General features: G+C 38.9%; 1 protein-coding gene and 1 long non-coding RNA gene across 2 annotated transcripts; one reads left to right on the top strand and one right to left on the bottom strand.

Annotated features, from left to right (window-relative positions):
- Positions 1-2,987: 2,987 nt before the first annotated feature.
- Positions 2,988-7,834, bottom strand: LOC148365694 (uncharacterized). Its single transcript, XR_015850502.1, has 2 exons — positions 7,379-7,834; positions 2,988-4,319 (listed from the first exon to the last, which is right to left on the bottom strand). It is a non-coding gene; the product is annotated as an uncharacterized LOC148365694 (long non-coding RNA).
- A 50-nt stretch (positions 7,835-7,884) lies between these two features.
- LOC148365693 (uncharacterized) lies at positions 7,885-8,837 on the top strand. Its single transcript, XM_088336098.1, has one exon. The coding sequence runs from the start codon at positions 8,017-8,019 to the stop codon at positions 8,656-8,658; it is 642 nt and encodes a 213-aa protein (XP_088192224.1). The 5' UTR covers positions 7,885-8,016; the 3' UTR covers positions 8,659-8,837.
- Positions 8,838-13,532: the final 4,695 nt, after the last annotated feature.

The following is a 13,532-nucleotide window of genomic DNA, read 5'->3' as shown; positions in this document are numbered from 1 at the left end:
TTGTGATTTTGTATTGTTTTGGAATGCATAAAATGATAAACAGGCAACTGATAAATGATTAAACAACCTCACACACAGTAAAATAAAATAAAATCCATCCATCCATCCATTATCTGCCCCGCTTATCCTCAGCAGGGTCGCGGGGGTAAAATAAAATAATTTCTTTAAATTTTCTCTCTTGTGTTGGATCTCCTAACCACTTGTATGGTAAGGCAACTATTTCCTGTGATATGTCTTGGGCAAGTACAGCCTGGTGGTGCTCATGGTGGCAAATTAATTTTAGAACACAGCTTGACAAATTGGGAAAAAAAACCTCAACTTTGCAGTTTGAATATAAACTTTTTCGTCCATGTACATTACTCTACTGCACAATTGGCGTTTCCGATATTTGTTATTATCTGTGAAAATAAATTTTTTATACATTTCTAAAACATGTAAAAAAACCAATATGATTTATTCAGATTTTTAAAAAATAAATAAAAGCATAAGCGAGCTAAGCGGCTGCTTAGGGACCCGCAACCACTAGGGGCCCCCCAAGAGTGGTTAACTTTTTTGGTACAACAAAAGTATTACAGAAATACTAAAAAAATACTTCTATGGAAATACTACATGAAATGTCTCCAGAAATACTACCAAATAGTACAAAAATAAAATTACAGTTACACTACAAAAAAATACAGAACTTCAATTCAAATCCAAATTCAGAAATACTAAAAAAAAAATTACAGTAATACTTCTAAACTGAATAACAAATGAAGGGCTTAAAACAGGAATCTAATATATTATTTTGCTTTAATTCTGATAGTTTCAAAACCAATTTGATGAAACTAATCTATTTCAAAAGAACTGTAACATGTCACATTCGGACCCTGACTCCAAATAGTTGCCCACCGCTGGAGTAGAACGTGGAGTTTTATTAGGTATGCAAATTAACAATACGGGACCCCAAATCAAATTTTTCTTAGGGCCCATGAAGGCTTGGGCCGGTCCTGGAAGGGATAATGTTTTTTGTCATGTGAAAATGAAAACGTGAAAAAAAATGCATGAAAATGGCCGTTTGTGAGAGATGTTAACCCAAAAACACATTTTAGTGTATTTTTCTTATAACTTTGAATGCATAAAAAATGATAAGCACGTAAAAGTTTAAGCACTAATCGAGCAGGGCTTAACCACCTTTAGCATAATGCAATCATTCCTTTCGATTTTTCTATTGTTTATTGGATATTTATTGCTAAATTATTTTAAATCAGAGTTTGACAGAATTGAAAAGTTAACTTTTTGTTAAAATTTTGATTTAGAAACTGTCAGTTTTTCATTCATAGACACTTGCTTGAACGTCATTGAAACTGAGACCTCAAATTATTTGCAGAAAATATGCTATCGGACAAAAAAAATCTCTCAAAAATGTGAACTTTGTTACATATTGTGTACATTTTTTGTCAGGACCAGAACGGAAACAGGACCCACTCGCATAACGTTTCACAAGTTTTATTAGGAGAAAGGGAGGGGATTGCGCCCACGATCCGGGGATTGGAAATCCTTATTGATTGGAGATCAAAAACGGATCGTTATTCGGGACGGGAGAATAGACGTGGTTGAGATCAAAACAGATTGTAGCGGGAGACAAAAAGGAGCAAAAAACGGGCCAAGCGAACAAGGGCTTGCCGTGTAAAAACAGAGATTCGCAGACGGAGCGACCAAGGGGGACTGACAGGACAGAGTTTAAATACTGACAGGGAGCCATCCGTCAACAAGCTGCAGCTGGCGCCACACGGGCAGGGCCAATTGGGCGCCATGGCAACCGTGACATTTTTATGCTTTTCAATGTATCTTTTCATGAAAATGAAAATGCTAACAAATTTCAAGACGTCAGCCTGAAAACAGCCTATTGTCAAAGACATTAGCCTAACTATAACAAATAAATTGTATTCCTTTTTGGGGAGAGGAGGGTATTCTTGTATAGTTTTTGAATGCATAAACAGGCAACTAAGCATTCACTAAGCAGGTAAAACACAATCATTCCTTAAAATTTTCTCTGTTGTGTATCCATTGTTAAGTAATTTTAGGAAAGAGAATTGAAAAACTCAACTTCACAGTTTTGTTTTCAGTTTTTTTATGCATAGACATTCCTTTATTCCATTAGGGACCCTTCCAGTTTTCGCTAAAATCTGTGTAAAAATAAAACTTTTATATTCACTTGCCAGAACGTGAAACTACAACCACTGTTTGCACAAAATATGCTGGCGGACCATAAATCTCCCAAAAAAATGAACCTATTTCACATGTCTTACACGTTCTTACAAATGCTCCCCTATTTACGACCATTCGACTTACGATAGATACGAACATTTTTTTCGGGATGTCGAAAAATATCCGGACATTGCCGTAAGTTAGATTTTGTATTGTGTGCACCTTTTTCCAAGTATAGGACAGTACTGTAGTACTTCTTTTTCGACGCTATGAGGGTTCACCCAGCATCCACCCCGAAGAAATCGGCTTCCTCTTCCTAGTTCGTTTGTAAACATTTGATACTGTCCATACTATCTCCAAGAACTTTGACATTTTTATTTAATATATCGTGCATCCATCCAATATGGATGGTGTAAAGTGTAAAAAAGAGGCGAGCAGTTCCTTTTGAAATGAAAGTGGAATATGAAAATGGTTGAAACGCTTTTTTCGGCCACCTTTTACCATGGCGGAGGACCTCTTGAAGTGCGTCTTCCAAAAGTAAGTTAAACTCAACTTCATTTATTTTTATAGAGCATAATATTTTACGAAACGTTTATTTTTTAGTACAAAACAATCCAAGTTACTTATACAAGCTTTAAACTTGTATAACTGAAGCAACCTACAAAAAAATTAAACTCAAGAACGGTCGTCCGGAATCTCGTTCGTAAGTCGGGCACCGTCTGTATATTTGTAGAAAAAGAAAATCTTAAAAGTGAGAATTTCTTTTAAAAAGCTCCTTCAAATAACAGGCGGTAGTGTTGGATCACTGCGTATTTGCTTTATTCATTGATTTCAGAGAGCAGTATATTACAATAATCAAAACTTGGGGGTGGCATACTCATGAATTATAATCTCGGCATCAGACAGGGACAGCATAGGGCAACATTCTGCAATGTTGCAAATATGAAAAAAAAAGTTTATTATTCATAATGTGTGACTAAAACAATAAACTTGGGTCAAATATGACCCCTAAATTTGGCAGAGTCCATATGTGCATTGTCTGTTGATGCCCTTACAACATCCTGGAAGGGGGATGTCTCAGATCAGGGTTAATTGGTGGTCTTTGCAGTGTTCAAACTGTTACCGCTTATGATTTTTATAAATTCAAAGTAAAACAAGGAATAAACAAAAAACAGAGACATTTTGGGATTAGGGGCTATAAAAATAACCATGACTTGACTTCAGGGTTATGCATCTAATGAGCAACAGGGGATCTGGTTAGCCTAACTGTTTAGCAGTCCAGAGCTCAATTGGATCATAATCAAGATCATCTTTATTATAAATGTGTTGATACAACAAAATAAGGGTTGCATTCCAGTTGGCAAAACATACATTCTAAAAAATAATAGAAAAATATAAAGTATTCGCTTCTAATATAAAAACTATACATATTGGGATTTTGACATCATAACCTGGGTATTGCATTTAGAACTGGTGTATTGCACTTGAACCGGGATATTACACTTAAAAATGTGCTTTACTGATAGCTCTTGGTAAAGAGCTATCCCTCAGACTGTTCGTTTGGGCCTGATGGGATTTGAACCGTCAGCCGGATGGTAACAGTCCGAAAGACTGTTGCCGGGTTGTAAGGAGTCCTTCAGGATGTGTTTAGCTTTGCTGAGGTAGCAAGAGCTGGCATTGTCCTCCAGGCTTGGCAGTGGATGGCCAGTGAACTTTTGAGTTGTGTTTACAATCCTCTGTTGTGCATTCCTGTCCGCTGCAGAGCATCCCGCGTACCTTGCTGTGATGCAGTACATAATGGAAGTACTGTAGAATTTCACGAACAGCTTCTCCAGGTTGTTCCCCCGAGCGCTCTAAGGAATTGGATTCACTGCTGGGCCTTCTTTATCTGGTGAGGTCCTTGAAGATCTGAGGACCTTAGGAGTCAGAGTCTCCCTATGTGTAATTTCCATGTTCTCCCCTTGTCTTGAGTTTGCTTTCTGCATGAACTTCTACTTCAGGTTCCTCCAAGATTTCAAAGACACGCAGGGCAGGTTGTTTGGGGGCCCAGATTGTTTTTGTTATCCATCCATGTGCCCTGTGAATTGTCAGAAACCAGTCCACGTTGTCAGCTCAGATGACCCCTGCAACTGTCAACAGGATACAGCAGTTGAAAAAAATGAATGAGCAAAAGTATCCGATGTAAAGTTTTGTTTTTCAAGTTGCAATAAGGAAAAGCTGGTTTCTATAGAGGCTGCTGCAAAGAATTGGTTCTCACCTGCTGTCCTTGTATTGCATGTTTTTTTAAAGTGTCCTATGATTTTACACAATCTTGTATATTTTAATTTGGATGTATTCTATTCAGTGTGCATGTTCCATTAAATTTAACGATATAGTATTTGTGGATCCGATGCCTCGACAATGCATAAGAAATAAACATAACCAATTTGTGGGCCATTGTTTATGAATTAATATACATGCAGGACACAAGTACAGGTTATATTTTATTTATTTATCGTGTGGGGTAAATAAGCCCATCACAATAACGACTACTCCATTGTTCTATTTATCCCTTCTTATGCTTGGCCGTGGACCCGAAAGACTTATCGTTACCCTCAAGACCTTTCCTTTTTTTTCTTTTCAAAGACTCTGCTTCTTTTCATTCCCTACTGGATTTTAGGACAACCGATTTTGTATGAATCACGATGAATGATTCTTCCTGTTTATAATATGTCGTGTTAGCATATTCATACATGCCGGCTTTTTTGTTATAATCGTCCGCCATTGGCTTTAAAATTAAATAATCCTATCAAAATAGAAATTCGATAATATTAATCATTTTTTTTAAATACCTTAGTAGGGAGTCAGACATATTGGATAATTCCCTTACCCCTCCTACCTGCAAGACACCCGCCATTAGTTCAGCCCCTTGCCCCTCATTTTCTTTCTTACCTTTTACTCCCAATAACAATTGAATTCATTGGTGGTTTAGGTTGCCCTTTGGATTATTTTAAATAGGCCTTTTAACATTTTCAGTCTTTAGGGTCTCCCTTCACCACTAGGGTTTTAGGGGCACCATTTCCTGTGCTGTATCTTGGGCAAGTACAGATTGGTGGAGCCCATCCCTCTCCAGGCCAACAAATATTTCCACCCAGGAACAAGGTTCTAAAAGTTAGATTAAAGCAGATAGGCATGGCGGAAATAAAATGATAAAGGCTAATTGAACTCAGTTGGGCATTGTTATTAAGAAAAAAACGATTCTACTTTCAACTACATTTGAATGTTAGCACGGTACGCATTAATGCTATGTGAAAAGATTTTATGGACAGGGGCCCAGATAGACTTTCGGGACAAGAGTAAGACTGAAACAACAACTTTTTTAAGTATCACTTTCTTTAAACTTTTGGTTCGGTGGGCCAAATTAAAAAGCCTCACGGGCCGCATATGGTCCCTGGGCCATAGTTTCCCCTGAACAATCCACTGAAAAATTGCAAACTGCAGGTAGATGTGCAATGTGTTAATTTAATTAATGAAACCGTTTAATCGGATACATTCAGCAAAAGTAATGCGATAAAAATCGTTTAATTTTTTGTAAATTTCTATTCAATAAAACACACAAAAGTATAGCATCCCCACTGTACTGGATACATATATTTTAGACACGTTCACTAAACTTGATTCTAATGTATAAATAGTATAAATACATCTTACCATACCTGCCAACTCTGTCATCTTGCATGTTAGACTATTTTACCCTTTAAAAATGCCTACCACTTTAAAAAAAAAAAAAAAAAAGAAAAAAATCTATTTTTTTCTCAACATAAATCTTGACTCGAGACCATTATTTTAGTGATTATTTTGAAGCGAGACTAACTAAGTATTTATGCGTGAATAAACTGTTCCAACAATTGTATTAGATTTCCTCATTGGGAAAACTTTGCCACTTCTGATTTCAAACAAGCACATGTTTTTGCTTGGTTTTTATATCTGGGGACGAATTGTGTTTTGTGAGTAAAAATAGAGTGAGCGATAAAATCTACTACTTTTTAATGTTGAATGGTTGGCATTGATGTTTTTTATGCATGAACCAGAGGACTCAAACTCTCAGCCCGCCAGCCAATTGTGGCCCCCAGGATGATAGCCGGAGACTCCTGCCCTAATATGAAGGTTAAAAGTAACAGTGTGCATTATTTGACCCCGAGATGTCGCCGTGTTGTATAATGCCACCGAAAATTGCTAAAAAAGAACAAGGATGAATTCAAACCAGAGACTCAAAGTGACCATAAAGAACAACTTTTTTTCTATTTTTTTGCCAAGCCTTTTGAGTTTTTTCTGACCTACGAGGAAATAAAAAATTGCATATTTATATGATAGTCCATGTGTTTTTGTTTGTAGCTTTTAATTCGGGCATATGCAACAACAATCATTAATTAACAAAAGGAAACATTAAACTATTTCCCACAAAAACAGCCAAACAATACAATAATTCTATACTTAGACATGCGCCCCGAGGGAGTAAGCTGAAGCCGAAAATTTTAAGTCACGGCCCATTTTCCATGTTTGATTAATTAAGCCAATGTCTTTTTTTTTTCATTTCATTTTGTCTTTAACACCCGGAGGTGCTAAATAATTTACACCGTCCCTTTAAGTGCAGCAGCCCCAATAGATTCATGTTACTGCTTGAGTTTCACATCAATTCTGAAGTTTTTTTCTTTTAAATTAACTTAAATGCAAAAAAATGCGCATTTAAATTATAGTCCCTGTATTTTTGTATTGTAATTTTAAAGTTTTATTTTTTAACCACCAGAAGCACTAAAAAGTCCCTTTAAGTTCGGCCCACGCGGATGATGGATTCGTTATGTATATTGTGTTTATTATTTGAGATTTTAAAAAGAGAAATTATCATTTATAACTGATAGATTGATATTCACATCAATTCTTAATGCTTTAATTTTTATTTCAATTTAAATTGAATTTAAAAAGTGCACATTTATATGATAGTTAAAATATTTTTGCTTATTATTCAAGCTAAGCAATTTTTTAATGAGTGAAGGTGTTCTTACCACCAGGAGGCGCTAAAAAACACACTGTCCCTTGGGGTGCAGCCCACGCAATTCATTTATTACCGATTGATTTTCACATAAATTCAATTTAAAAAAAACTTTCTAAAATCTTGTTTAGTGTAGGAAATAAAAATGATTTTTCCTACCACGCCCAGGTCCTGGCTTCGGCGGCTCACACGCACATTGAATTTGAGACAAAAACAAAAAATATGTCAACAATTTTTTTTTGGGGTAAAGGAACGTCCAAATGAAAACACGAACTAAAAGCACGGTACGGTCTGTATTTCTAGTTCCTCTCGCGGTTGCCTTTTTTTAAAAAACGAATTTTATTCGTCACGCTTTGTTTCGCAGGACTTTAAACTCCGTTATTCCTTTAGCCAGAGCAAGCCTCATCCGTCGGATAAGGCGGGGGTGTGCTCCTGTAATGTGTTGTATATCAGTCAAATTACAGTCCCTAAATCGTAATTTGGATGACGTCGGGTGACGCTGTGCGTAATTACGCATGACACTTTGACTCCAAAGCTCGAACTCCTCTAAATGCCGAACCAACACAGGACTCAAATCCGTTCCCAAACCATGCATTGTCTCTATTTCAAACCATTTCGATCGTTTATGGTCTCAAATAAGAGGAGGGCTCGGCAGTATAAATACGAGTGCCGGGTTCCAGTCTCAGAATCATCCAACAGGGTTCCTCCTGAGAACTTAACCAAGACTCAACACAGAAGAGTAAATGCAACCGTCAAACTCACCGCCGACAAAAGCAATCTGAATCGTAACAGGCACCATGTCTGTTGTGGCTAAAACTCCGAGGAGGAGATCTCGGAAGAGAGGAGTGGTATCCAACCTCATCCTCGGTGCCATCTCCTCCTACGGGGGCCCGAGTGGGGTCACGCTGATGGGCCTCAAGCGGGCCTTGAAAGCCAATGGTTACGATGTGATGAACAACCAAGGCCGGATCCGCCTCACCCTGCGCAGGCTCCTGGCTGGGAAGCAAATTGTGCGCGGTAGAGGAGCACGTGGGCGTGGTGTCTACCGGATGAGACGGTACCGAAGACGAAGGCGGAGCAGGAGGAGGCGGAGGAGACGTAGAGGGAGACGCAGGAGGAGACGAAGACGAAGAGGGAGGAGGAGGAGAAGGAGAAGGAGAAGACGTAGACGAAGACGCAGGAGGCCCTCTTCCAGAAGGCGGAGGAGGAGAAGAAGGAGATCTGTGAGGAGAAGGCGACGCAGGAGGAGGTACTCTGTTAGGAGAAGAAGGAGAAGGAGAATGTCAGTGAGGAGGAGACGTCGGAGAAGAAGGTCATCTGTGAGGCGCCGGAGACGGAGGACCTACCGAAGGAGGCGAAGAAGGGGCCCAAGGAGAAGGAGGTACCGTCGCAGAAGGTCCCGGAGAAGGAGAAGAAGAAGAAGAAGCAGCGCTTACTAAAAAGCCATCGGATGGATTGACGCACAACCACTACACTTCTATATTTTGTGTTCAGCATTTATCTTCTCTACTTCCTGAAACGTTTCACATCTTGAGACATTATATAACAAGCTACTAACTTCTCCTGTGTGTACTATCAATATAGCGTGTGAGCAATAAAACCAAGAAAAAAACAAAAATAGCTTGTCGTCAATTTTGTTTTAAATTAAGCTTTAAAGGGACAGTGTAAATTGTATGTGTCAGTGCAGGGTTTGGCAAACAAAAAATAAAAAAATTAAGCCAAAAAAGAATGTTCTCTGAAATCTTGGAAGCCACTAGGTAAGAGCAAAAGAAGTGCTACATGACTCACAGATTGCGTCGGAGCAATAAAACCAATTGCGGGTATTGTAGTTGATAGGCATTGTGGGAAATGTAGTTGTCATTTTATAGATCGATTTTGTTTAGGGTTTAAAGGGTATTATAGTCTATAGGCATTGTGGGAGATGTAGTTGTCGATGCATGGATGTAAATTCTCATCAATTTTGTTTAGGCTTTAAGGGGACAGTGTGTATTTGACCACAGATGTTGCAGTGCAGCGATTAGCAAACCCAAAATCTTGAGACATAGCTAACCAAAAAACAATGTTTGAAGCAACAAAATAGAATGTTCTCTAAAATCTTGAACCAATAGGTAAGCGCAAAAGACCAAGTAGTACAGGACTCACAGGTTTGCTTGTGAGCAATAAAACCAAGAAAAAACAATTTTGTTCATAGGCTTTAAAGGAACTGTTTTTGACCGCATATTTTTCAGTGCAGGGATTGGCAAACCCAAAATCTTAAACCAAAATTAACCAAAAACTAAATAAAAATGTTTGAAGCAACAAAAATCCTTTTTTGAAATCTTCTCAGCCACTGTATAAGCGCAAAAGACCAAGTGGTACAGGACTCACAGGTTGTTGACCCCTAAGTAGGAGTGGTTGTTAACCTATTTTTAGTAGCAAAATTTACATTTATCTGCACTGATAGGGTTTTGAATTAACAATCAATCTATTTTGTGTCAGAAAGGCTTTAGGGCTAGGACCTTAGCTTGGCCTTTTGGCTGAGAGTAAGTGTCCCGGCTCCTAGGCTTTGTAGCGTATTATGAACTGACCGATAACGGATAATGGATAATGAATAACGAAGATAGATCAATAACCCCTAAACCCCCCCCCCCGTATATATTGCTGCTGTTGGTGTCAGTGGATTTGTTCAGACCGAGGACAATCGACTTTGGCCTGGACGGATCTATTGACACTAACAAAGATGTTATATAATGAAATTGTGAATATGTTTGATTTTCGAGAAGGTTTGTTCAAACCTCACTTTGTGTTTGCTGTTAAAAACGTAATATTGGAATATAATATTGTGAATGTGCTTAATTGCTGTTGAGATTGTCATGATTGCTTTCTGTTTTTAGTGTCAATAAATTTGTTCAAACCAAAAAGAAAAAGTTACACAGTAATATACTTTAAATTTCAATGACAGAAGGTTCATTAAATAAGCAAAGAAAACACAATTCCAATATTTTCCAGTTCAGGGGATCCCAAATGCATGGGTGGAGAAGCACCTTTACCGTTACTGGCTCTATCTAGTGTTAAAACTGAGAAGTGCAACAGAGATGAGCTCAAGCGTCATGTGCGGGCCACATTCAACTATATTTTCAGGATTTGCAGCGGGCCGCAGTTGGTATCCATAGAGGCAAGATGATGGACAAATATTTCAGCTTCCTTTAGTTGAGGATCATTTTATATACAATTTTCGACGGTTGAAAAAAATGCACATTTATGTTCTACTTAATGGGTTTTTGCTTATTATTTAAATGTTTGTTTTTTTAATAACCAACCAAGATCCATTTCGACTGGGTTGCCATACACATCAATAGAAATCAAGCATCCATTCAAGCTGGGTTGTCATTGACAGCCATCATCAGCTAGAGACATCAAAGATCCATTTTATCTTGGCTGCCATTGATGGCTATAGATGTCAAACATCCATTTTAGCCAGGTTGCCATTGACGTTTATAGATATCACAGATCCATTTTAGCAGGGCTGAGATTAAGGAGTTAAGGACGCAATTTCTCAGCACAGATGAATGTTTGGTGGCCTCTTTATTGCATCCTTGCTTTTTGCACGTGGTACGGTGTAGGAAATTGCCATATTCAAATCTGATGACAAGTGTCTTACTCTTACACCAAGTAACATATTGTAATACATCTACTTTTTGTCCATTACAATCTACTTATCAATGTCAATGTCTGATTTTAAAATGTACACCGCGTGTTTTAAACACTTGGCCTGAGGCCAAATGTGGCCACTTACGACATTTTATGACCTAAAAATGTCTTAGCGTCGAAAAAGGGTCAAAAGAGTGCTCTAACAAACACTACATTTCCCACAATGCTTATCGACTACAATACCCGCAAATTGCTGGCTAAGTTCCACTAAATAGAAGACACGACCCAAATCAAGGATAAAAATTCAATTTCTCAAATGTATTGAATTAAAATATTGTGCATTTTAAACCAGAGATAGTATTCAGATTTTTTTAAACGAAAATGGGCGGCAAAACCAATATGACTTTAAGTATTAAAATTCCTGTTAAGGGGACAGTGTGTATTATTAAGCAAGTGCAAAAGAAACGTGCTTTTACAACTGGACTGAGCCATCTTTCACTTTATCTGGGGCTCAAAGTGGGAAAGGATAAAAAGAGATACAATGAAAAAGAAAAAAGGAAAAAGGGGGGAAAGGGGTGCCTGACCTCCAGCTCTTCCTGGGGAGCAAATATGTCTCCCTCCACTTCCAAAACGCTATGGGCCCATCCAACAACCCGAAAAGTCAGGCGATGACCCGGTTCTGCATGGGCTCGTACTTGCGGAAGCTAAAGCTTGTACCAAACAATCATTTGATACCAGTGTCCTTAAACTTGCCACCAACACATCTCTTTATTCAGGACTATTTAAAGAAATTTGATTTAGAAACACAAGAATGTCACACTTTACAAAACCACAGGGCCCTTATTGCTATTGTGCAGGAGCGAGCAACAGTGAGTCCTACAACGGTTTGGAGCAACGTGAATCATCCTGCCCTCCCAAACAGACTACGGGACCTGTCATGGATGGTGGCTCATAAGTTTCTCTCAGTCAGAGCCGTAATGCACCACCGAGGAATGTCAGTGATTTCAACATGCCCTCGACCTGGCTGTGGCGCCCAGGAGTCGGTGAGGCACCTTTTTTGTGAGTGCAGTGCTGCCGAGGACCTGTGGGCAATGGCCGGCCACCTAGGAAAATTCCCGGACTTGCCAGCAGGAGAGGTCCCTGACGCACAGTACGTGCCTTTCGGGCTGAGTCGGTCGAAAAGGTTACAGAACGACTTTGTGAAGGACTGGCTCACTCTCGCCGCCATCAAAGACACCATCTTGACCTTCACAAACCTGCTGGTAACGAGGTGCAGGCAGATCCCCCCCGTGGCTGTGCTCCGAATAGCTGAAAATACCATACAATCTGCGAGCGGCAAGCCTAGGACACAGCCATAAAGAAGAATCGTCTGCACCCACCCGGAGGAGGGAACCGGGGGTTTACTTTATTTTGTTGAAAAAGATACACCTAACAAAGGCAGGAGGCCTTGATGCAATAAACAAATGGATGTGTTTTTTTTATATGCATTTAAAATTAAAAACAGGAGGAGGGTTCAAGTCCCACAGTGGTCCATCTTTGATTGGTCCCACCTTATCCTGTTCTTTAATGTGGGCGGTGGAAGCAAATGGATTAAATAATTCGTCAAAATCAAGGATGGGCAAACTTTTTGAGTAGCAGGCTTAACTGGTGTGAAAAAAATAAATGCATAGGCGAGGAAAGTAGACAAAAAATGGCAAATTGACATTTGTATTTTTTTGTATACTGCATGGTACAATCATTTCAAGCCATCATACTGGTACTTAAACCTCCAAGGACAGCTTAGGTCCCTGAGTATAGTTCTGAAAATAGCTCACCAGTGCTGGCTCTTTGTGATTTTCTACTAGATTTTCCTTTTTCTTTTATAGGTCTATTAAACCCTACTTCTGATAATTAACCTGGTAATAACTGTTGTAGAATATAGACTTGCATTTGTAGAATAGATTTGCATACATTTGTTCAGGAGACTTGCGTACAGTTGGGAGAAATGTTGCTTGCATCTTGGGAAGGTCTCGGCGGACGAATTAGTATAAACAATCCTCCTTAAGGGAGGACAAGAGATAACGGCAAAGGGCAAGGTGACATAAACTGGCATAAACCTAAAAACACTTCCAAATAAGGACAGAACCCTGGGCATGTACACGTGAAAGGGTGTAGCGTGAAAGGGGGCGGGGCTAGACCGGTTTACACATCTGTGTTGAAACTATAAAGACCCACGCATATCTGAGATTCGCTGAGTTTCTTGTTGAAATTGTGTATCAATAAAAAAGTGCTCCCTCTGACGTCATTTGATTCCTGCATTCTTTGAACACGTATGAGACGATTTCTTGACCTATCTTCTTCAACAAATTGGTCTTATCTTCATCATAACATAGTAACAACACAGTAATAACTTGATAAGTTGTTATCAAACTAGGTGCCCTTTGCAAAACTTAGTTACAAAAAGTAGCTTTCAGCTTGACATAGGTTGGAGACCGCTGATCTAGAACCTACTGCATTGGTCAAGATTTTGGAAAAGGAAGCTGTCAGCTAGATATTTTATTTTGTACCCATATTTCATGTTGATTATGTCTTTGTATTGTCTGTTGATGCCCTGATCCATTGCAGCCTAATCATCCTAGAAGGGGGATTACCTCGTGTGCGGCCCCTTCTTAAGGTTTCTTATTTTTTTTGTGTTTTTACTTGC

Source organism: Urocampus carinirostris, chromosome 5 (genome assembly GCF_059441175.1).
Source record: "Urocampus carinirostris isolate Australia breed hairy pipefish chromosome 5, RoL_Ucar_1.0, whole genome shotgun sequence".
In the NCBI taxonomy this organism is placed as follows: Eukaryota; Metazoa; Chordata; class Actinopteri; order Syngnathiformes; family Syngnathidae; genus Urocampus; species Urocampus carinirostris.
Note: the sequence above shows the minus strand (reverse complement) of the source record. Positions and strands in the feature narration are given on the sequence as shown.